The sequence below is a fragment of the Bufo bufo genome, chromosome 2 (genome assembly GCF_905171765.1).
Source record: "Bufo bufo chromosome 2, aBufBuf1.1, whole genome shotgun sequence".
Taxonomy (NCBI): domain Eukaryota; kingdom Metazoa; phylum Chordata; class Amphibia; order Anura; family Bufonidae; genus Bufo; species Bufo bufo.
The window spans coordinates 82,955,585-82,981,632 of NC_053390.1; the positions used below are offsets into that span (position 1 = coordinate 82,955,585).

Below are 26,048 nucleotides of genomic sequence, written 5' to 3' on the forward strand. Positions count from 1 at the left end.
GTGAAGCCGATGGCACTATAACTTAGAACGAGGTATTGAATGGTATAAATGTCTTTGTATGAACCATGAAATAAAAAGCCAATCAAGACCCTGACGTTTATGGCAGAGAAGAATGATGAATACTAGAAATGCCAAATACCAAAGAAAAGGCGACGACGTGGAGTGAAACGATTGTAGAACGGTCTTGGCATGTCGGCTTGGCAAGAGGAAAAGTTGGCGGAGGAGAGCGGAGATTGTCGCTGTGATTTGGCACAATCTTTTGGATTACTATGGTCTGTTGTGTGGTTTTATATAGGACTGCAAGTAAACATACTGCATGATCTTAAAGGGGTATTCCTGTTATATTAAGTTACACCCCATCCACAGGATAGGGGATAACAGATTGGTGGGGGACCAACCACTGGGACCTTCACCAATCATTAGAACTGTACCCTGTGGGGGGACCCCTGAAAAAAATGGTGTGGTAGGTCAAATATGTGTACTGGCACTGCAGTCACCTCTATGGAAATTCCAGAGAAAGCGGAGTACAAGCGCTCGGGCAGTCCCATAGAGATGAATGGGGCAGCGGTGAGCATGCGTGACCTGTGTAGGGTCCCTGTTCTGGTGATCGATCCCAGCAATCAGACCCCCACCAGTCTAGGGCTACTTTCACACTTTTGCAGGATCCGTCATGGATAAGCAAAAACGCTTCCGTTACTGATAATACAATCGTCTGCATCCGTTACGAATGGATCCAGTTGTATTATCTTTAAAATAGGCAAGACGGATCCGTCAAGAACTCCACTGAAAGTCAATAGGGGACGGATCCGTTTTCTATTGTTTCGGACCCGGATAACAGATCTGCCCCCATTGGCTTACATTGTGAGTCATGACGGATCCGTCTTGCTCCGTACCACATCGCGGACAGAAAAACGATGCTTGTTGCATTATTCTCTCCGCGGTGGGGACACAAACAAATGGAAAGAAATGCATTCTGGAGCACTCTGTTTCGTTTAGTTCAGTTTTGTCCCCATTGACGGATCTCAATAGCGGAAAGGGAAAGTGCAGATGTGAAAGTAGCCTAATAGTTATCCACATTCCTGTGGATAGGGAACAAGCTGATATAACCAGAATACCCCTTTAAGTAAGAGACTTACCACACTGTACAAACAGTGCAGCTCCAGATAACAGAGACAGCTCTGCTGCATCTGCATTTTTGAAATCCTACAGTGGGAATCAATTAATATGTTCATATCAGACCTTATAGCCCCCGAGGGCTGATAGTGAACCCATCAATACTTGGTTTATTATTAGACAGGAGATGACTGCTGTAAAAGTTAGAATCTTTGTAATATAGTATAATTGTTTTTTTTGCTTTTTTCTTTATATACAGTACTTTAAATTATGTAGAATTATTTTACTGTGTTGCTGTGAGGAAACTGTCAACAAGTTGCCGTTGACGTTTCTGTTCTTTTCACTCTGCTTCGCTGCATGCAGTTAATATGGTTCTTTTACATATGCCTCTTTGATGCAGTTTTTGAGTGTTCATCCAGTCCACAAAGTACATATTTATATGCAGTCTTAAAAGGGGTTTCCAAGACTTTAATACTGATAACCTATCCTCTGGATAGGTCATCAGTATCTGATCGGTGGGGGTCCGACACGTGGCACCCCCACCACTAAAGTTGTTGTAGTAGGCACCGGCGCTCTGGTGAGCTCACGACCGTACATTGTGCTAGGTATCGTGCTCAGTCCCATTTACTTCTATGGGGCTGAGCTGTGCCTAGGCCACGTGACCAATGAACGTAACTTCACGTGGCCTAGGCTAAGCACTACTGTGAGCACCGGTACTTTCTCAAACAGCTGATTAGCGGGCGTCCAAGGTGCTGGACCCCCACCAATCAGATACTGATGATCTATCCAGAGGATAGTTCCTAAGTACATAAGTCTTGGGAAAAACCCTTTAAGTCCTCCATCTTTCAGCTGGTGTGGAGGGAGGGCAGAAAGTATATCCATGTATTACAGAGATTGCCCATTAGGCAGTGTGTAATGCTAAATTTACCCTATGGAGGTGCTGCAACTGGACTGGACATTTGCTGCTGGGTTCCCCTTCAATACAATAAACTGCTGATATCTACACGTCAGGAACCTAATGGAACCTTGTAGATGCTATGAAACAAGGATATACTGTACTGTAATAACCAGTTACTAGGTAACACTCTTTGTATACGTGTGATGGCATTTTTTGTTCTAAGAAGAACTGTATTGGTCCCTTGTGAACATCACCTTAATGCCACACATTTAGGCCCTGCTGGTGCATTTAGGACCTGTGTCCTGTTGTATTTTTGGACCCCTTGGTTATGCTTGGAAACATCAATAGAAACTGTGTCCCAGTTACCTCTTATTTCCCTGGATAACTATCAGGGTTAGCTCCAGGTGAATGTGAGCCCTTGGAAAACTGAGTCATAGTGTAGAGAATGTAGAGTGCCAAGCCCAGTAGTGTATCTGCCCAGGTTCTGCCTGGAGATCACTCCAGCCTTGGCACCCGATTGCACCTTACTATAATATGTGTAGGATAGAAATGTTGACTAGAACAGAGGCAAAAAAACTTGCAGTTTCTATTTCTCCAAGTTTAGTTTAGCTTACCAGTAGGAAACACTCAACTGTAACACTAGGCATACCTACTAGATTCATGTTGGATGAACCATGCCAATTTTGGTTGGACTGGACAGTTGTTGGGAGAAGAAAAATTGGGCCTTTGTTTTTCTAAAGCCCCAATTTTTTTTTTATTGCAGTGGCTTATTCCCTTCCCCTCATTGAGAACACATGCTAAACATGGGGGGACGGGAGGAATAGATGTGCAGTTTAAGGAGCCTTCAGATGGAAGGTATACCCTGCAAGGACCTCAAACTTTAGGAAGAAGTATGGTCACCTCTAGAGGCAGCCAAGAGAGAGAGGCACCTCAGGAACCAAACAGATCCCTTGGTGGAAGGCATCACTGCATTTGCTTTTTGTAACCAGTCCCATAACTACAGCAGTTGGATGACAACGTGTTTGAATACTTATTTCCAAATTTTCCATATATTAAACAGAGAAGGGGCAAATAGTAAGAAATGCAAGAAATATGGACGTTAAATAAATTAGGTTTATAAAATGTCTGCCTATTGCCTAATTTTTTATTTATTTTTTATTTATACTACGCTAGACTTTAACAGATGTCTTGTTAGAATAAAACTTGATACTTTTTTATTAGCATACCACATGTAGCCAGAGAAATAAAAATGTGATTGCTATATATAATACCAGTGGTGATATTCGGGTCTCACCTCCAGATAAGCACGGCACATGTCACAACAAGTTATTTTTTTTATATTCCAATTATCTTCAGCATAAAATCCATAAAACACTTGGTGGTTTCATTTATTGCAAGATAAAACCATAGCCATGTACGGTAGGTAGAAAGTAGTCGCTTGTAACAGAAATCTGCACTAATTATTACAAATCTCCTGCAGTTACTCTCTAGGATATAAGCCTGGCTGTCATGTAGACACCACAATATATTAATTTCATATTAAATAATCAATTTGAATCAATAAGTATAATCAGGTCAAACATTAAAAAGCAGAAATAAAAGGAGCTTGTATAATAATAACAATAAGAGGAGTAATAAAGAGATCCATAATGTTCTTCAGTACAAAGTCCAGCTTTGATACTGATGAAACCCCCATATTCCATAAATGATGTCTTTAACCAGTAGCCGTTTGGTTGCCTATAACGCGCAGGATTTCTTTATAGCTACTTGGTTCTTGTGTGTTGATGCTTGTGTCTCCCACTTGGCCGTCTTCATAGCTGGAGAGAAAGAGAAAAGAAATATATTTAGGAGTATGAAGATGCGTTTCACAAATCTTGGAAAGTAATATCAGAGACACAGCTCAATAAAGGCGTTGCCCTCATTTATCAAAGTTTGGCCTCATGCACACGACCGTTGTTTTGGTCCGCATCCGAGCCGCAGTTTTTGCGGCTCGGATGCGAACCCATTCACTTCAATGGGGCCGCAAAAGATGCGGACAGCACTCCGTGTGCTGTCCGCATCCGTTGCTCAGTTCCGAGGCCCCGTAAAAAAATATATAGCATGTCCTATTCTTGTCCGTTTTGCGGACAAGAATAGGCAGTTATATCAATGGCTGTCCGTGCCGTAACGCAAATGGCGGAACGCACACGGACGTCATCCGTGTTTTGCGGATTTGCAATTTGCAAAACACACAATGGTCGTGTGCATGAGGCCTTTCAAGTGACTTTTCCATGCATTAGGGAGGCTTGAGCACAAAAACGCAATAAAAAGTTCACTAAAACTGCGTCTGTGAATCTAGCTTTATTCTACCCCTCTTTTAAAACACTGAGGACTTGTTTCTAAAAAGAAAATACCTAGCCAAAGCCTGTGAGCAAGGACGGACAAGGAACTTATAGTGGCCCTGGACAAAATACTAAAAAGTGGCCCATTTTGTAGTCGGGTCCTAATTGATGGAAGGCGGGGCCAGAAGTACCATATTGCGCAACATTATACCACCCCAACAGAGCCAAATACCAGATCCCCTCACAAAATACATCCCCAAAAACTTCCACTGGCCGGCCATGAGGAGGGCACCGCGGCCTCCTGGGCATCGGCCCACCGGGAAATTTCCCTGTAAGGTCTGAAGCCAATCCACCCCGCCTGTGAGTCCTGCTTCCCCCTTCCCACACAGAGAACCTGTGAGTAGTGATGGACAAACTTCGGCCGGGACGGTGCACGAATGCGATCAAATGTTCGCGAACCGCAAGTTCGCTGTGGGCACAATTCACTTTAATGGCAGGCGAGCCTAAAAAAAAAAATGTGTCCTGTTGGAGTTTAGAAAAATGTTATTTTAGGCCACAGGAGTACGTTGTTCCAATGTCGTTTGTCACTATCTGTAGCTGAGGTAACGCAGCAAAACCGCAAACAAAAGCTGCACTACCCAAATCTACTATATATAAAGTATATAATTGGTATATAACACCCCTTCTTCAATCTGTTTTTTTGGGGGGCAACTGGTATATCACACCAGTAGAAATGATTTGTTCCAATAGCGTTTGTCACTCTATGTAGCTGAGGTAACGCAGCAGAACCGCAAACAAATGCTACACAATACAATTGCACTATAATATACTTTCTATGTTAGAAAGTATATTATTAGTATATCACATCCCTCAGTATATCACATCTATTGATAGCACACCTATACCAGTCCTTAAAAGGACTTTTGTGGCCCTATTAGCTAGCGTTTGGTGTCCCTAACAGTCTGTCCCTACTCCACATAGCAACCTCTCCCTACACTGGCAAAAGACTGAATGTAAAATGGCGGCCAGATTGGGTTTATTTATAAGGTAGGGGGTGTGTCCATGTGCTGAAACGTCTCAATTGGCTGTCCTGTACCACCTGATGGATGTGTCATGGGTCAAAGTTCTTCACAATGTTAAAGAATATGGCGCCGGCGGACATCTCCATATGTTCTCATGTTCGGCAAGCAAAGTTCGCCGCGAAACGACCACCGGGCGAACCGCAAGGCCATCTCTACCTGTGAGTCCTCCTTCCTTCTCTCACACAGAGAAAGCCTGTGAGTCTTGCTTTCACTCCCCACATATTGAGAAAGCCTGAAAGTCCTGGTTTCCCCACTCACACATAGAGAAAGCCTAATAGTCCTGCTTCCCCCGCCTTAATATAGAAAAAGCCTGTAACTCCCAACACACACACTCGCTTAGCTGTTTACAGAACTCCCATATAAGTGAATGGACCATGCTGGGAGTTGTAGTTTCACCACAGTTGTAGTGCCAGAAGTTTCTGACTCCTGCTCTAGCCTATGCTTGTTTCCAAATATTTTTATTAATTTTTTTGTGAAGGTAGGTATACATCTAATCACATATGGCTCCCATATAGTGCCTTTCACTTGACTACTGTTGTCCACCAGGATTAATTGAGAAAAACATTGAAGCAATGGATGCTTGCTTGGTAGATTGGTAAAACATCATTCTTCACTCTAGACAGGTTTATAATGAATTGAACACCACGTAGCTCTAGATCTCCGTCTTCTAATAGTAAATCACGTCCATGTGTAGGCATACAACGCTCTGCAGCAGAATGATTTACTGGTACTTTTGCAGGCTCCAAGCTATGCCTTCATTACTGATACTAAATCCTAACCATATTTAATGTTCTACTGTAGATCTTGTACTAAAATTTTTAGAATATAATTTTTACCAGAAATTGTAGGCAGGAGAGTGGAGCAAGCTTTTGGGAGACACAAGTTACCTAGTTATCTAACATTTGTACTCCTATTCACTTAAATAGCAAAACATGCAACCTTTCTGATTTCTAAGTACAGAAATGAGTAATTTAACGCTTCCACCCAAGGAAATAATTCAGAGAAAAGAAAAATAAATCCTGCTTCAGAGTTGCATCAAAGTTGGATGTGTGACTGTGGCACGACTTCGAAGAATCCCCCATGTGGCCTACTACTAAAATATTATTATCAATTCATACTTGAATTCAAAACACAAGACAAGGGTGAGGTTCTATTCCTTTAAAGGGGTTGTCCAGCTTTTTTATTTTTATTTAGCCTTTTATACCTGGGTGAAAAAATACTCATCTGCTCATCTCTGCTTTATTCCGGCTCACTTCACTCGTCTTCCAGTCGCCGTCCTGTAAAGTGCAAGTCACGTGTGTTGCTGCAGCTAATGACTGGCCTCAGTGGTGACGTGTCCCAAAATGGCATGTCACGTGCTGTAGTGGGACATGTCACAATAAGGTCAGTCATTAGCTGCAGCGGCGAACATAACCCCATCCATCCAGAAGTTTACAACTCTAGGACCGGAAGGCCAGTGAAGAGAGCCACAGAACAGAGAAGCGGGGAGCAGATGAGTTTGGCTTTTTACAAAGGTACAACAGGCTAGGATTGACATTTAAAAACTAAAAACAGCTGGACAGCCCCTTTAATGACCCATAAGAGCGCTTATTGTGACCACTGTTGACAACTTTCATGGCATTTTCCCCTGAAACTAGGGTGACTATGGCAGCTCCAATCACATGGGAAAATGTAGTGTAAGCATTTATTAAAATAATAGCCCACAAAAGGTATTGTATGTCCTTTTGGGGGAATATAAGTAGAGATGAGCGAATTTCTCAAGAATTCGATTTGGCCGGTTAGCCGAATTTTCCAAAAAGATTCGATTAAATCCGAATTGGCAGCGAATCGCATTAAAAACAGCTATTTCCTGGCTGCAGGGAGCCTGTATAGTGGTGTAGAACAATGTGCCTTGCAGTAACACACATAGGGAGTCTGCTGTGGCAGTGAAACAATTCTGTGAGTCAGTATAACATGCAAATGACAGGGGTCACTCTTAGAATCACTGCACACTTCACTTATTTATTAAAACTGACCAAATAACTCAAGTGTGAACTCATCCTTACATGTCGATGTTAGCGGCAGTTATAAAGAACAGTGCAGTGGCCCAAGATCCTACTGTAGTGTGAAAAAGCGCACTCCTTTTACACCGTGATCAGCTGACTCCACATAGATGTCTAAAGAGCCTGTTCTATTAAACGCTTATAGAAGTAGAGCCCCCATGACAGAGTGGAGAGGGTGTCAGCAGTAAGTTTGTGTTGACGTCACTGATTATTTTGCCCTTCCTCTGATCCGTCAGCACAATAACCCCCCAAAAAACGGATCCTGTTTGTTGAGCTCGCCTTCACTCTGTCAGCATTTGGTCAGTAATCCATCAGTATTGCTAAAGCCACAAAAACAGGAGTGGATCCAAAACAGAAATGACACGTGAATGGAATTTTTGCATGTCTTCTGTGTTTTGTACCCACTTCTGCTTTTGGCTACCAAATCATAAGCCAATTCTGATGGGAACATACAGGCCTTACAGCTGCTACATAGGATCCATTTTGCGCCTCATTTTTCCTTCCTTCTGACAGATCAGAAGGAATGGTCAAATAAATGATGATGTCAACCAGGCAAAATAGTGGCCCAGTCATGGAGCGGGAAAGGTGGGAGTACAGCTTGAGAAGTCCACAGAGTGGCCTAATGACATAGTGTTGAGGTAGCAGCAGCATGAGGAGACCATAGAGTAGACCAGTGACATAGTGGGGAGGTGGCAGCAGCATGAGGAGGCCACAGACTGGCAAGGTGACATAGTGTGGAGGTGTCAGCAACAGCATGAGGAGGCCACAGAGTGGCACAATTACAGAGTGTGGAGGTGGAAGCAGCATGAGGAGACCACAGAGTGGCACAACGACAGAGTGTGGAGGTGGCAGCAGCATAAGAAGGCCACAGACTGGCAAAGTGACATAGTGTGGAGGTGGCAGCAGCATGAAGAGGCCACAGAGTGACCCAGTGACATAGTGTTGAGTTAGCAGCAGCATGAGGAGACCACAGAGTTGCAAGGTGACATAGTGTGGAGGTGGCAGCAGCAGCAGCAGCATGAGGAAACCACAGACTGGCAAGGTGACATAGTGTGGAGGTGGCAGAAGCAGCAGAATGAAGAGGCCACAGAGTGGCCCAGTGACATAGTGTTGATTAAGCAGCAGCATGAGGAGACCACAGACTGGCAAAGTGACATAGTGTGGAGGTGGCAGCAGCATGAAGAGGCCACAGAGTGACCCAGTGACATAGTGTTGAGTTAGCAGCAGCATGAGGAGACCACAGAGTTGCAAGGTGACATAGTGTGGAGGTGGCAGCAGCAGCAGCAGCATGAGGAAACCACAGACTGGCAAGGTGACATAGTGTGGAGGTGGCAGAAGCAGCAGAATGAAGAGGCCACAGAGTGGCCCAGTGACATAGTGTTGATTAAGCAGCAGCATGAGGAGACCACAGAGTGGCAAGGTGACATAGTGTGGAGGTGGCAGCAGCAGCAGAATGAGGAGGCCACAGAGTGGCCCAATGACATAGTGTTAATTTAGCAGCAGCATGAAGAGACCACAGAGTGGCAAGGTGACATAGTGTGGAGGTGGCAGCAGCAGCAGCATGAGGAGGCCACAGACTGGCAAGGTGACATAGTGTGGAGGTGGCAGAAGCAGCAGAATGAGGAGGCCACAGAGTGGCCCAATGACATAGTGTTGATTTAGCAGCAGCATGAGGAGACCACAGAGTGGCAAGGTGACATAGTGTGGAGGTGGCAGCAGCAGCAGCAGAATGAGGAGGCCACAGAGTGGCCCAATTACATAGTGTTGATTTAGCAGCAGCATGAGGAGACCAGAGAGTGGCAAAGTGACATAGTGTGGAGGTGGCAGCAGCAGCAGAATGATGAGGCCACAGAGTGGCCCAATGACATAGTGTTGATGTAGCAGCAGCATGAGGAGACCACAGAGTGGCAAGGTGACATAGTGTGGAGGTGGCAGCAGCATAAGGAGGCCACAGACTGGCAAGGTGATATAGTGTGGAGGTGGCAGCAGCAGCAGAATGAATAGGCCACAGAGTGGCCCAGTGACATAGTGTTGATTTAGCAGCAGCATGATGAGACCACAGAGTGGCAAGGTGACATAGTGTGGAGGTTGCAGCAGCAGAATGAGGAGGCCACAGAGTGGCCCAATGACATAGTGTTGATTTAGCAGCAGCATGAGGAGACCACAGAGTGGCAAGGTGACATAGTGTGGAGGTGGCCGTAGCAGCATCATGAGGAGGCCACAGACTGGCAAGGTGACATAGTGTGGAGGTGGCAGCAGCAGCAGCATGATGAGGCCAGAGACTGGCAAGGTGACAGTGTTGAGGAGGCCACAGAGTGACACAATGACAGAATGTCAAGGTGGCAACAGCATGAGGAGACCACAGAGTGGCACAATGAAATAGTGTGGAGGTGGCAGCAGCAGCATGAGGAGGCCACACTGTGGCACAATGACAGAGTGTGGAGGTGGCAGCAGCATAATGAGACCACAGAGTGGCACAATGAAATAGTGTGGAGGTGGCAGCAGCAGCATGAGGAGGCCACACTGTGGCACAATGACAGAGTGTGGAGGTGGTAGCAACAGCATGAGGAGGCCACAGACTGGCAAGGTGACATAGTGTGGAGGTGGCAGTGGCAGCAGCAGCATGAGGAGACCACATAGTGTTTTTTTGCGAATAGGATGCGGACCCATTCATTTCAATGGGTCCGCAAAAAACACGGACAGCACACCGTGTGCTGTCCGCATCAGTATGTCCGTTCCGTTGCTCCGCAAAAAAAATAGTGCATGTCCTATTTTTTTCTAGTTTGCGGACAAGGATAGGCATTATTACAATGGATCTGCAAAAAAACGGATCCGCAAAACAAAACGGATGCCATACGGAACGGCAATTTGCGGACCGCAAAACACATACTGTCGTGTGCATGAGGCCTTAGACAATCGCCCAAAAAAAAAAAAAAAATATGGCTCTCAGACTATGGAGACACTAAAACATTATTTTTTTTTGTTTCAAAAATGATATATTTGTGTAAAACTTACATAAATAAATAGAAAAGGATACATATTAGGTATTGCCACGTCCGTAACGACCTGCTCTATGAAAATATCACATGACCTAACCCCTCAGATGAACACCGTAAAAAAAAAGAAAAAAGTGTGTCAAAAAAGGCATTTTTTGTCACCTTACATCACAAAAAATCTAATACCAAGAAATCAAAAAGTCATATGCACCCTAAAATAGTACCCATCAAACTCTCATCTCATACCGAAAAAAATGAGACCCTACATTAGACAGGGCTTTATTATGTAAAACTGAAACAAACAACCCAAAAAAGTAGTCATATTTGGTATTGTTGCCTCCGTAACAACCTGCTCTATAAAAATACCACATGATCTAACCTGTCAGATGAACATTGTAAATAACAAAAAATAAAAAGTGCCAAATCAGCTATTTTTTGTTACCTTGCCTCACAAAAAGTGTAATATAGAGCAACCAAAAATCATATGTACCCTAAAACAGTACCAACAAAACTGCCACCTTATCCAGTAGTTTCCAAAATGGGGTCACTTTTTTGGAGTTTCTACTCTAGAGCTGCATCAGGGGGGCTTCAAATGGGACATTGTGTCAAAAAACCAGTCCTGCAAAATCTGCCATCCAAAAACCGTATGGCGTTCCTTTTCCTTCTGCGCCCTGCCGTGTGCCCAGTATACGACCACATATTGGGTGTTTATGTAAACAACAGAATCAGGGCAATAAATATTGAGTTTTGTTTGGTTGTTAACCCTTGCTTTATTACTGGAAAAAATGATTAAAATGGAAAATCTGCCAAAAAAGTGAAATTCTGAAATTTTATCTCAGTTTTCCATAAATTCTTGTAGAAAACTTAAAGGACTGCCAATGTTTGTAAAATCAGTTTTGAATACCTTTAGGGGTGTAGTTTCTAAAATAGGGTCACTTTTGGGTGGTTTCTATTATGTAAGCCTCTCAAAGTGACTTCAGACCTGAACTGGTCCTTAAAAAGTGGGTTTTGGACATTTTCAGAAAAATTTCAAGATTTGCTTCTAAATTCGAAGCCTTCTAACTCCCCCCCCCCCCCCCCCCCCCCCCAAAAAATAAAATGTCATTCACAAAATGATCCAAACATAAAGTAGACATATGGGGAATGTAAAGTAATAACTATTTTTGGAGTTGTTACTATCTATTGAAAAGGAGAGAAATTTAAATTTGCTAATTTGCTAACTTTTCTGAATTTTTGGTAAATTTGGTATTTTTTTATATATAAAAATGAACTATTTTGACTAAATTTTACCACTGTCATGAATTACAATATGTGACGAGAAAACAGTCTCAGAATGGCCTGGATAAGTAAAAGCGTTTTAAAGTTATATTACCACATAAAGTGACACATGTCAGATTTGCTAAAAATAGCCTGGGCAGAAAGTTGAAAAATGGCTTGGTCCTGAAAGGGTTAACCACATGACAAAAATAACATTACAAAGAAAACAACATTTTTCATAGAATTGGTGTAAAACCATCCTTAAAGGCTATGGAGGCTTGTGCACTAAAGATCAATAACCCCATATCTTACTGTAAAGCAGCACATAATAAAATTGCACTTGTTTGTTTACTGGTATCAGCTTTGCTTTACACGACCTCAGAAATGTTCTTCTATGAGTTTTGCTCAGTGCTGTCATCTCCTGTGAGGCTCTGTGGGCGTTCCTGTGGATTTCACATGCCCCAGTACAAGCTCTGCTGTCCCGCCCCCACATCCTGTTACACAGCACAGCTACCAGCCACCTACAAATAGGCTGCTGGAACTACCAAGTAACTTGGTAGTAAGATTTTATACCAATCCACAACATGGGGAGTCTTAGGCCCTTTCACATGGGCGAGATTTCCACGCGGGTGCAATGCCTGAGGTGAACGCATTGCACCCGCACTGAATCCAGACCCATTAATTTCTATGGGTCTGTGCACATGAGCGGTGATTTTCACGCATCACTTGTGCGTTGCGTGAAAATCGCAGCAGGCTCTATTTTGTGTGTTTTTCACGCAACGCATGCCCCATAGAAGTGAATGGTGCTGCGTGAAAATCGCAAGCATCTGCAAGCAAGTGCGGATGCGGTGCGAGTTTCTCGCGCGGTTGCTAGGAGACGATCGGGGTGGGGACCCGATCATTATTATTTTCCCTTATAACATGGTTATAAGGGAAAATAATAGCATTCTTAATCTTAATACAAAATGCATAGTACAATAAGGCTGGAGGGGTTAAAAAATAATAAAAAATAATTTAACTCACCTTAATACATTTGTTCGCGCAGCTCGGCTTCTCTTCTGTCTTCATCTTAGCTGTGTGCAGGAAAAGGACCTGTGGTGACGTCACTGCGCTCATCACATGGTCCGTCACATGATCCATCACCATTATAAAAAAGATCATGTGATGGACCATGTGACGAGCGCAGTGATGTCATCAAAGGTCCTTTTCCTCACAGATGAAGGCAGAAGAGAACCCGTGCTGCGCAAACAAGTGGATTAAGGTGAGTGAGGCTACTTTCACACTGCCGTTCACAGCGGGTCCGTCTGATGTTTCCTCAGACGGATCCGCTCCTATAATGCAGACGTTTGGATCCGTTCAGAACGGATGCATCTGCATTATAACTTAGAAAAATTTCTAAGTGTAAAAGTAGCCTGAACGGATCCGTGCAGACTTTACATTGAAAGTCAATGGGGGACGGATCCGTTTGAAGATTGAGCCATATGGTGTCATCTTCAAGCGGATCCGTCCCCATTGACTTACATTGTAAGTCTGGACGGATCCGCTTGCCTCCGCACGGCCCGGCGGGCACCCGAACGCTGCAAGCAGCGTTGAGGTGTCCGCTTGCTGAGAGGAGCGGAGGCTGAACGCTGGCAGACTGATGCATTCTGAGCGGATCCGCCTCCACTCAGAATGCATTAGGGCTGGACGGATGCGTTCGGGGCCGCTTGTGAGACCCTTCAAACGGTGCTCATGAGCGGACACCCGAACGCAGGTGTGAAAGTAGCCTTAAATTATTTTAAAACATTTTTTAACCCCTCCAGCCCTATTGTACTATGAATTCTGTATTAAGAATGCTATTATTTTCCCTTATAACCATGTTATAAGGGAAAATAATACAATCTACACAACACCGATCCCAAACCCGAACTTCTGTGAAGAAGTCCGGGTCTGGGTACCAAACATGCCGATTTTTCTCACGCGCGTTTAAAAACGCATTACAATGTTTTGCACTCGCGCGGAAAAATCGTGCATGTTCCCGCAATGCACCCCCATCTTTTCCCGCAACGCCCGTGTGAAACCAGCCTTACAGTATGCCGCAACCTGTAATCAGCAGATGTATTTCTCACTTTCCTTTCTGTAGAAAGTCCATTATTTGTGGACACAATAGATATTTCTGCTAATAACATTAGTGCAGCGATCCACAGTCAGAACCAGGAGTTATAAGCAGGATATAGATCTCATCACTGACGCTCTCACTACCTGCACTCTCTTCTGAATACAGTATTGTGTGCAGTCCGCACTGTGAACGGTCACTTTTCCCACACAGATTAGTACAGTGTGACGACACACAATGCTATGTACACATAGAAGTACACAGTGGGGGAGATCTATAAAAACTAGTGCAAAGGAAAACTGGCTTAGTTTCCCATAGCAACCAATCAGACTGGAGCAGTGAAAAATGAAAGGTGGAATCTGATTGGTTGCTATGGGCAACTAAGCCAGCTCAACTTTACATCAGTTTGATAAATGACATGAAAATGTCCGCACTCCAAACACTTTATTCACCCCTGTGGTCACACTGTTTTCCGCTCATTCACAGAGTCTCTTTTAAAGCTACGAGCTAAAACATTGTGACTAGTGTTGAGTGAACTTCTGTTTCAAGTTCGGCATACAAGGTTCAGATTATCTAAGAATTCCGTTATGGATTCCGTTACCACGGACCAGAAAGGTCCATTCACACGTCCGCAACTGTTTTGCAGTCCGCAAACTGCGGATCCGCCAAACACGGACAAGGACACGGTGTGCTGTCCGCATCTTTTGTGGCCCCATTAAAAATGAATGGGTCCGCACCCCTTCCGCAAAATTGTGGAAGGACGTGTGAATGAACCCTTAGTTATGACCCCTGGTAGCAGAATCCATAACGGAATTCTTACATAACCCGAACCTTGTACGCCAAACTTGAAACACAAGTTTGCTCATCCCTAGTTGCGACCACAGGGGTGAATAAAGTGTTTTTCTTTTCACTCATTTTTTGTGGGAGTGCTGCCATTTTTTAAAATTCTTATATTGTCCTTGATTTGTTGCAGGATCCATTGGTCTACACCTCCATATTTAGATTTGGCCTGATGTGCTGCCATTGTCATCAATATATTTATATATTAGGGTTATTCCTGCAGTATATAGATTTTTTGCTAGAGGTGGTTGTGCATTGTGTGTGTGTGTGTATATACTGTATATATATATATTACTCTTTTTATGAGGTAAGATAACCAAAAAATGGCTGTTCTGGCACAGTTTTTATTTTTTGTTTATTACAACGTTCACCTGATAGAGTAGATAATGTGATATTTTTATAGAGCAGGTTGTAACGACGCGGCGATACCTAATATGTCTATTTTTTTGGGGGGGGGGTCTACACAATAAAATAAAAAATAAAAAAATCATGTTTTTGTGTTTCCATTTTCTGAAAGCCATATTTTTTTTTGGGGGCGTTTGTCTTAGGTAGGGTCTCATTTTTTGCACAATGAGATGATGGTTTGATTGGTTCCATTTTTGGGCACATATGACTTTTTGATCACTTGTTATTACACTTTTTGTGTTGTAAGGTGATAAAAAATGGATTTTTGGCACGGTTCATGCTGACAGTCTGCACCGGAGCTGACAGTCTGCACCGCTCTGCTATCCTGAAGGGGAGGGGGGACAGGAGGAGGAGGGAGAGAGAGACAATGCGCGCTCCCGTGTGGAGCAAGGAATGGTTACAGAGAATCTGACGGATTGCTGAGAGCAGCCTGCTGTGCATAGGAAGCACAGTAAGCTGTAGATCAAAAAAGAAAAAAAGATAGATAAATAGAACCAATTGGAAAAATATATTTTTTTTTTACAAAGGTGTCCATATCCTTTAAGGTGTTTCCAACAAGGCGCATTTAGAAAAAGACACTGCATTTTTGCAAAAAAAATTCCTGCATTTTTTTTAAAACATTGGGGACAGATGTTAGCTGTAAGTCGAAAGGGACATTTAAAGTATAACTGTCATTTATTTTTTTTGGAGTATTGGATTGTGGTGATTAATATCACCTTGGTGGCCCTATTTCAATTTTTCACTGTGTATTCAATTACCCCTTAATTCCACAGTTTTGTTCCCTGTACTGCCTACTTTTACCTGTGCTTAAAATAGGGTTGCTAGGCATGGTCCGTCCTTCATAGTAGGACAACGCTGCGTGCAAGGTCACATTACTGACAGCCAGGGACTGTAAGTAAATGATTAAAGCCAGGTCCTCCCCAGCAGCTGATAACAGTGCCTGGGCTGTGTGCACTTCTCCCTGTCCCTGCGCTTGGCAGACGCTCCCTCACTACAGCAGAGCTGGACAATGCAGAGTTGGTGCAGCGCAGACCAGGGAAGGGAGATCTGCCGTCTGCTCAGTGTATAAATGAAAGCAACATGTGGTAAGAGGACCCCTTTGTGCTGCAGGAGATTAACCCTTTAGGGGGGAGGGCTCTGGTTATTGACACTTTTAGGGGGCTATTGTTACTGGCTAGTGAGGGCAGGCGGGATTAGCCTCAGGGTGAGGGCAGTGGCGGCCATCTTAACTGAATAGTGAAATTGCAGTTTTATGCAGACTGGTTGCTAAGGGCTGAATCTTATTAAATATGGGGTAAGTCAGTCTAATAGTAACTGATTCTGGAATATCATGTTATTAGTAACTACATATATGAAAATTGAAATTAGGGTCTAAATGGGACAGTTATCCTTTAACAAGTACTACAAAGAATAGCATATTTCTACTTTTTTCTTATGAGTTTTCCCATAGGCTTCTCTATAGGGCTGGAAAATGAATGTAAAAATAGATGGGGAAAAAAAACATACACACAAAAAAAAAACACTTGCACAAAATGCATTTTTTTACTGACCAACACAAATGCCTAAAAAAATTTCTGGCTGCCACAGTGTGCTGGGACGTTAATACATGCTTTCTAAGAGACTAATAAAGTCACTGGAAGGAGTTTTTTTAAAGACATGTCACAATTAAATGTAAATGTAATCCTCCCTGTGTAATGTTCTTCTTCAGCACCATTCTACGGTACAAGAAGAACATTGTAGGAGCATGAGGCCTCATGCACACGACCGTTGTGTGCATCCGCGTCCGTTCCGTCATTTTTCACAGTTTAGCTGAGGTCCCATTAATTTCTATGGAGCTGTGAAAAAAAACTGATAGTCCTCCATTTTTTCTCCGCGTCCATGATTCCAGTCCGTCAAAAAAATATAACCTGCACTATTCTTGTCAGTAGAAAACGGAGGATGGACCCATTCAAGTCAATGGGTTCATCAAAAAAAACGGATGCACAACTGGTATGTCATCCGTGTCCGCGTCCGTGTCCGTTTTTTTCTACAAGACCTTGGTGCAATAAAATTACACTTTTCATTAACCTTCCTTTTTTTTCCCCTGTCAGACACAAGGAAACACAACTGAAGCAAAATCGGACACGGACCACTGAAGCCAAATCACTGACAGTGAAAAAACACTGTCGTGCGCATGAGGCCTGAAGGATATAAAAAACACAAGCTTTGATACTTACACAAAAAAGAACCGTGTACAGACGTGATCCGTATTGGGAACAACCCAGATCTCCCCATGTTTGTGCAATTCTGGTGAAGTAATCACTTTAATAGAAAAATCACATTAGATATTCAGTGGTTAATTCATGACACACCGTTAAGAAGTTTTACAGCAGAACACGAGATTTGGTGACCTATTATATCATGAATAATGTATAAAATTTCAAGGGAACCTGTCCCCCGGAATTTGTGTATAGAGCTGAGGACATGGGTTGCTAGATGGCCGCTAGCACATCCGCAATACCCAGTCCCCATAGCTCTGTGTGCTTTTATTGTGTAAAAAAACCCGATTTGATACATATGCAAATTAACCTGAGATGAGTCCTGTCCCTGACTCATCTCACAAACAGGACTCATCTCAGGTTAATTTGCATATGTATCAAATCGTTTTCTTTACACAATAAAAGCACACAGAGCTATGGGGACTGGGTATTGTGGATGTGCTAGTGGTCATCTAGCAACCCATGTCCTTAGCTCTATACACAAAATCCCGGCGGTGACAGGTTCCCTTTAAATAACATATAGTACATAACAGTCCCTTTCTAACAAACCTAGAACCAGCCCTGTACTTCACATGGAACCATAGGTCTAATCATTTATTACTCCAATTGCTCTGCTAGATTTATTTCAAGCTCAGGGGGTGAGCACTTTCTGAGAGGGTGTGTCCTTTCTACTGCAGCTGGTGGCAGTTAGGCTGCGTTCACACGGGCGAGTATTCCGCGCGGGTGCAATGCGGTAGGTGAACGCATTGCACCCGCACTGAATCCTGACCCATTCATTTCTATGGGGCTGTTCAGATGAGCGGTGATTTTCACGCATCACTTGTGCGTTGCGTGAAAATCGCAGCATGCTCTATATTCTGCGTTTTTCACACAACGCAGGCCCCATAGAAGTGAATGGGGTTGCGTGAAAATCGCAAGCATCCGCAAGCAAGTGCGGATGCGGTGCGATTTTCACGCATGGTTGCTAGGTGACAGTCTATTCACTGTATTATTTTCCCTTATAACATGGTTATAAGGGAAAATAATAGCATTCTGAAAACAGAATGCTTAGTACAAGGTCAATTGAGGGTTAAAAATAATAAAAAAAAAATAACTCACCTTCTCCTCTTGTTCGCGTAGTTCTCCTGGTCTTTAGTTCTTTAAAAGACCGCGGTGATGGACCATGTGATTGGAGCATGTGATCTGACGTCACCAAAGGTCCTTTAGCCCATAGTTTATCTTTTAAAGAACTAAAGACCGGGAGAACTACGCGAACAAGAGGAGAAGGTGAGTTAATTTTTTTAAATTATTTTTAACCCCCAATTGACCTTGTACTAAGCATTCTGTTTTCAGAATGCTATTATTTTCCCTTATAACCATGTTATAAGGGAAAATAATAACATCTACACAGCCCCGATCCCAAACCTGAACTTCTGTGAAGAAGTTCAGGTCTGGGTACCACAGTCGGTTTTTTATCACGCGCGTGCAAAACACATTGCACCCGCGCGATAAAAACTAAACATTGGAACGCAATCGCAGTCAAAACTAACTGCAATTGCATTCCTACTCGCGCGGGTTTGCCGCAACACACCGGGACGCATCCGGAACTAATCCGGACGCGCTCGTGTGAACCCAGCCTTAAAGGATGGAACTGAGCCCGTGCGACCATCTCAGTACGCAGGAGAGAGAAATTATAAAAAGAGCAAACAGAAGGTGACGCTATACTGCTAGATTTCAGTAAGTAACTCAGTGGCTATGCTAAATTTTCAATTACATGCAATTACAAAAGTATTCAAATCCAGGTGCTGGTTTGAAAAACGTAAAATATTTTTCCTATGATCCTCATTTACACTGAGAATTAAAGGGAGCCTGTCATCAACTTTATGCTAACCTCACTGAGGGCAGGATAAAATAGTGACAGAAATGCTGATTTCAGCGGTGTGTCACTCATGAACTAAAAGTAAGTGGTTGCCGAGAACCAGCATCATAATCATTGCAACACAGGCCTAGAAAAGTGTCAAATCTACTTGAGAAGAGTCCTGGTTATTATAATCTCCTTCTCTCTCACCCATCTGCTGATGATTGGCAGTTCTCTCCTAGAGAGAAAGGGAGAAAACTAGGTAGAAGACTGTCAGTCATCAGCAGGTGGGCAGGAGAGCAGGAATTCATGAATAACCATGACTCTTCTCAGGTGGCCGTGACTCTTTTCCAGGCCCAGTCTGCAATGGTTGTGATGTTGGTTCTCGGCAACCGCTTACTTTTAACTTATAAATGACAGACCGCTGAAATCAACTCACCTGTCTCTATTTTATGCTGCCGTTAGTATGGGCAACATAAAGTTGATGACAGGTTCCCTTTAAGATAGGTCTAGGATATATGTGGGATCCTTACTACAGATAGGAAAAACCCTTTAATAGCTTTTATGCACAGAGGGCAGAGGGGAGAGGTTGTGAAGCAGCTCCATGCAGAGAACAGATGGGGGGACCACTTAGGGTGGTAAAACAGTAATAGAAACCACTCAAATATTAAACTACAGCTGAACTTCTTACCTTCGCATAAGGCTATACATTTTAAGTTACGGCTTTGCAAAAATTGTGATTGTTGTCCTTTCTTCTGTGACTAAAAAGCAAAGAATGGAGAGAGTATTATTGCTAAAAGAATCTATGGAAAAATTATATAACAAATGTCGGCTGTCAAAAGGATTTATAGAAAGTATAAGAACCTTTTGCTTCACTTCCAGCAAGAAAAGTTCATAAATGCGGTTTTGACATCTTTGTGTAAAACTGAAACTTAGGGGCTTCTATTTTTTTTTTTAAAGAGTGATAGTCTCATTTTAAGTATTTATTACTGTATTTTTCGCTTTATAAGACACCTGATCATAAGAGGCACCTAGGTTTTAGAAGAGATAAATAAGAAAAAAATATATTTTTCATCAGACCTTAGATTAGACACCAAATCAGACCCCCAATCTTCATCAGACCTCAGATCAGACCCCAAATCTTTATCAGACCCCCAAACCAGACCTCCAATCTTTATCAGACCTCAGATCAGAACCTTCAATGAGACCCACAATATTTATGTCACGAGGGTATCAAGAGCCACGTCTGACTCCGTTATACCCGGGGTCAGGAGGTCGCAGCGGGTGGCTGCGCGCTCTATATCTAAAGATCACGTTGTTTCTTAGTGATTGTTTTCTGTGTTTGCCTTGCTATCCTTTTTGTCTCCTCCTCAGCTGTTTCTTGTCTGCCACTCCCAACCTCCTTATATTCTCCCCTCACACTTCTCTAGTTGCCAGTTATAGAGCTTCCTGCCTGGACATCTATACTGACCCACTGGAGTTGTGAATCCTGGTTGTCGTTCCAGAGTGCTACCCTCCGGATCCCTGTTGGGCTTCTTGTTGTCTCCTGTTGGCGCCCACCTGGGATTATATGTTGAGTTTGTATTGTCTGTCCTTCCCTTGGTGTTTTCCTTTAGAGCTAGTGGTGCGGACTAGTGTTCCCACCGCCCTGTTCACTATCTAGGGCTCAGCTTAGGGAAAGCCAGGGCTTTAGGCACGTGATCGGCGTACGGGTGAGGAACCCGTCTAGGGACGTCAGGGCAGCCAGGTGCCAGCCGCTAGGTGAGTCAGGGGTCACCACCTTCCCTCTCACTTTGGCAGGGCCTTCCTTGTTCCCTCCCTCTGCGTCACGTATGTGATAGTCACGCCGACCGTGATAATTTATCAGACTGGATCAGACTGCCCAATCAGACCCCGAAACTGTATCAGACCTCAGATTAGACCCCAAATCTGTATCAGACCTCAGATGAGACAGTAAAATAAATAAAACAACTTACGTCTTTACCGTAGGTCCCTTTTTTCAGAAGAGTAGGGGGGGGCACCTGCTCTACTATGGCAGCCAACAGAGTTAGATAACAATGAGTGTAAATGGGGCAATTCCCAAATACTGCTGAAATACAGGTATTGGGCATGAATGATGTTCACAACACTAGCAGGGTCATACACAGATCTCATAGGGCCCCATAGCAAAACTTAGAATGGCTCTTCAGTGAGCTTTCAGACAAAGTTTTTTCTTATTGAGTGGATGAATATTTTTATTTAAAAGATTCACCCTCTGCCTAACCCACTTCTATGATCGAAAAAGTGGAAAAGCTGCTTCATACATATGGTATTTTCTCCGTGTTTCATCACCATGTTTCTTCAAGTATTTACCCCAGAAAACTGGCAGAAATACATTGATAATTCTCCTACTAACAGTTCCTTCAGTTGCGTGACTTGGCTCCAGGGTAAGCACCTCTGGTCTACTACTCATCTCTATTAGGAACAGGGTGCTGTCTGCATCATCTTATACCACATTCAGGTCAATGATCCTATGCTACTGTCCATGGCATGAGGAAAATATGTAAAAATATACTTGCATTATAATACCATAAATAGCAGTTATCTGAGATACAAATATAGATAGACTGACATACATTATAAATGTAATATGTCAAGATTAAGTATCAATGAAGAGGGTAAGAGACAAATAAGAATGGACTGACCATATCTGAAATGCCAGAAGAATGTTACCTGTGATGTACTACTGCTTTTGCTGCTTGGGGGGTCGTCCTTGGCTGATACTTTCTGTTGCTTCTTGTTCATCCCTGTGTAGAGAATGTTGAAATGTTATACCCTGTAAGGTATCATGTACTCAGCTGTATCCCCCCACGTACAGATCCTGAATATGATGCCAAAGAACTGGTATACAGTAGCTTTGTTCTTGTTAGGATAGGTTCACATCCGCATTTGAGCATCCATCACAGAAATTGTCAAAAATAGCGGCGAGAAAAGTCCTGCACGACTTTTTTCTCCGCTAAAGAAACGTTCTCCAGAACGGAAACCAAACGGATCCCACTATAGACACAAAGGGATCTGTTAGGTTCCATTTGTGTCAGTTATGTGCCAAATCCGGCATTTCCGTTATTTTTGTTCTTCTAATCGCGGTGATGTGAACAAGCCCTAAGGGTGATTTCAAATATCCTTGTTTGAGAGTGTTTTTTCTTGTCTTCATTATGTAGTATTTTTGTGTTTATGCTGTTAGACATATAATTTAAGGTGTTTTAGAATAGTCGTTGAGGTTTTCTTTTCTTTTCAAAATGCAGCATGCTCTAGGTATGGTGTTTTACCTTAGACTTGTCTATAAAAGGAAAGAAAGCCATTTAAGGTGCAAAAAAGAAAAACTACAAGAAAAAGCTTAGCATTTTTTCACTAGCAAAAAAAGTCTCATCACAATCCAGTAATAGATAATTTGTCTCTATACTTGGAAACTACCTTTGGGTTCCCATAAATATATCAGGTCATCAGTTGCTTTTAAACTCAATATTGATAGAAAACATTTTTTAAGAATTTTTGGCTGGTTTTCATTTTGGTAGTACTATGCCATTGGAAAGGAAATACAAAATGCTGTCCTTCTGTAGCAGTCAGCATAGAGAGATAAAACTCCTATATAGATAGATAATCCATTGTCAGTTTACTGCTGCTGTGAAGGAAAGATGTTATATTAGTAAAACAGTAGATTAGTAGAATTGGAATAACAGTATAACAGCGCTATTGTACGTTTGATAGGCCTAGATAAGGATGCCTCCCGAAGAGCATTGCGCTTATCAGTGTGATGTGGGGTGCTCTGATTGAGTCAGTCACCCCTTTCCCTCTCTGGTCACAGTGATGGTCTGACTGAGAGAGTTAGTCGAGGCTGTTTGCTGTGGAGCAGGAAGTTAAAGAACCAGGACAGGAAGTAGAATACATGGAGTGGCTTCAAAAATTATATCTAGAAAACCATCCACCTGTTTTTTGTAATTATTTAAACTTCATAGAATAATCACATATAGGCTGTTAATATTCTATGTAATGATGGTAGTGCCCCTTTAAATCAAAGATTAAGTATCAGTTTAAATCAGAGAATAAAACATTGTCAACATGCAGAAGCCAAAAACCTCTACAGTACTCCGAATCATGTAGACTCATATACTGGATTTTTTCTATTATTCAGTGAGCATTTATATCCTCCTCACGACCGATGGGCGAAATACCTTCATCCTTTTATTATTTCATAAAAAATCCTCAGTTACATAGATATATTGTAAAACATGAGAGACGCCGAGCCCTACAGCATCCTGGCCACACGATGTTTTGGGAGACTCATGCGTATACCTATACAGTCCTGCTGCCCCATTCACAGCTTCCTGTGGACACACATTGATACAAGGAGAGATGTCAATCACCCTATGTGGGTGGGGTCATCAGGACTCTTCTGCTCTCTCTTAGGAGTCCTGTCAGGATTTACTCTGCATTTTCTATGCAGAAATCCTGTTCCAAATGACAAACTTCTATATCACAGAGCTCAGCTTCTCTCCCTCTATCAGATAGGGCAGCATAAATCAACGGAAAGGTGTTCCACTATAGCTACATAGGCCAATATATGAAATGGTTTTCTAAAATGCACCAAGCTGCCATGGTACAAGTATGGGTTCCCATGAAGGACGGGCGGGGTGTTTTAGTTTTGTCTATAGATTCACTAAAGTGTTAACCCAAATAAGTTGACATGACTGTCCACACATAAACAACAACTTTAACTGCACAAAATACAATAAAAAAAAACATCCACAGACGTGAAGAAATCGGACATTTACCTGAGTAGCCAAATGATATGCTTGCTAATGGACTTAGATAGATTCCACTTCCGTACATGGCACCATGAAGCTGAATCAATATCAAGAGAGATTTGCATCACATAAATGCTTTACATCACTCCGTCCATCACTGTATAAATGGCAGGTGTTAAAATGCATTTACACATAAGAAACAAAGAAAAAACAAAAATAATCTATAGATTTAATCTACAGACCCTCTGGGGGTCCCTTCACAGCTCCATTGATTTGAGAGGTTCACAGAAGTTGATGCAGTAAAAGGATTTAAGAGAACAGAACCTGAAGATTATTGTATCTGACATAGGCTGAGCCCCAATCAGACAAAATGAAATGCTAAAATTCAGTTTCTGTGGCTTTACCTGGCGTCAGGGTGTTTGACGTTTTTATTTAAAAAAAATGTGGGCTCAAGACATATTTGGATTCCAGTGTTAGAGGAGGTACTTGAATGACACATTATCCTACTATAAAAAGTAAAATCTCTAATATAAAAGAAAATACACCAACATGTAAAACAAAATCAGCACTGGCATCTGATGGGTTAATCAGCATACCTACTGATAACTGAAGTCCTACCCGGCTCTACATAGGAGTGTCTCAAAACTGCCTCCTTTAAAGGGCATCTGTCAGCAGTTTTGTCCCTATGACACTGGCTGACCTGTTGCATGTGCACTTGGTAGCTGAAGGCATCTGTGTTGGTCCCATGTTCATATGTGCCTGCATTGCTGAGAAAAATGATGTTTTAATATATGCAGATGAGCCTCTAGGAGCAACGGGGGCGTTGTCATTACACCTAGAGGCTCTGCTCTCTCTGCAACTGCCACATCCTCTGCACTTTGATTGACTTTAGGAAAAGTCAGGGCCAGGAGTGATGACGTTTTCAGAGCCCTGTCCTGTCAATCAAAGTGCAGAGAACGCGCAGTTAGTTTCAGAGACAGCAGAGCCTCCAGGTGTAATCGAAACGCCCCCATTGATCCTAGAGGCTCATTTGCATATATTAAAACATCATTTTTCTCATTAATGCGGGCACATATGAGCATGGGACCAACACAGATGCCTCAGCTGCCAAGCGCACATGTAACAGGTCAGCCAGTGTCATAGGGACAAATCTGCTGACAGATGCCCTCTAAGAGTGTTCCAAACTCAGAGATTGCATAGGCCGAGAATATGCCGCAGATGTCTTATAAATGAGGGTCACACTTTTGGGATTCACACCTGTATCGTGTAAGGGCCTGTAAAGGGCTAAAGCAGAATTTTGGGCGCTGATTTTGGTGCGTTTCCATCTCAAAATCAGCTCCAAAATAGCCTAAAAGAAAAATGATCACGTCTGCAGATTTTTTGGGCTGTTTTATATATGCACCAAAATAGCAAGCTGAAAATGCAGTTTTGTATTGAAGTAAACACCCATTGGTTGAAAAATGCACAAAAAACGGCATCAAAAGCGTGTAAAAAACTGCACAAGAAACCGCACTGAAAAGAAAACACACACGCGGATTCCTCAGGGAATTCTGTAGAAGGATTTTCAAAATCTGTTAACATACCCAACTCATGACTAGTGTTGATCACGAATATTCGAATCGCGAATATTAATTGTGAATATCAGCACTTCGAGAATTCACGAATATTTAGAATATAGTGATATCTATTTGTAATTTCGAATATTCTAGATTTATTTATTTTTTATCAGTAACCTCCCTTCTTGCTTGTGGGCCAATGAGAAGGCTGCAATGTCTTTGTCAGAGCTTAGCAACATCCCTAGCAACCAATAGGAAAGTTGCCTACCCCTTACTATATAAGAACCTCCCCAGCAGCCATTTTCTATTTTTTAAAGTTCTGAGAGAGAGAGAGCAGTGTCATTGCTGTGCTCTGTGCTTTCCACACTACATTAGATAGATAGTTAGATAGCTTATATATATACAGATAGTTAGTGTAGGTTATATCCTGATATAGTGTAGGTTCTGCTGACCATACATATATGCAGACCTGCTAAAATGTGAAGTTTTGAACGTATTGCGCCAAAATATTTGCATCATTAGTGCCGATTTGCGCAATCGCAAATATATTGGAGCACTCTATCT

The 26,048-nt window shown here is 42.6% G+C and overlaps 1 protein-coding gene across 1 annotated transcript in view; it reads right to left on the reverse strand.

The window, feature by feature from the left end:
• Positions 1–2,862: 2,862 nt before the first annotated feature.
• Positions 2,863–26,048, reverse strand: part of PARP8 (poly(ADP-ribose) polymerase family member 8) — a 345,285-nt gene continuing 322,099 nt past the window's right edge. Inside the window, 5 exon segments of the mRNA XM_040421265.1 lie at positions 2,863–3,828; positions 17,266–17,350; positions 19,836–19,905; positions 21,857–21,930; positions 23,956–24,025. Coding sequence (XP_040277199.1) covers positions 3,726–3,828; positions 17,266–17,350; positions 19,836–19,905; positions 21,857–21,930; positions 23,956–24,025 — 402 coding nt within the window. The 3' untranslated portion in view covers positions 2,863–3,725.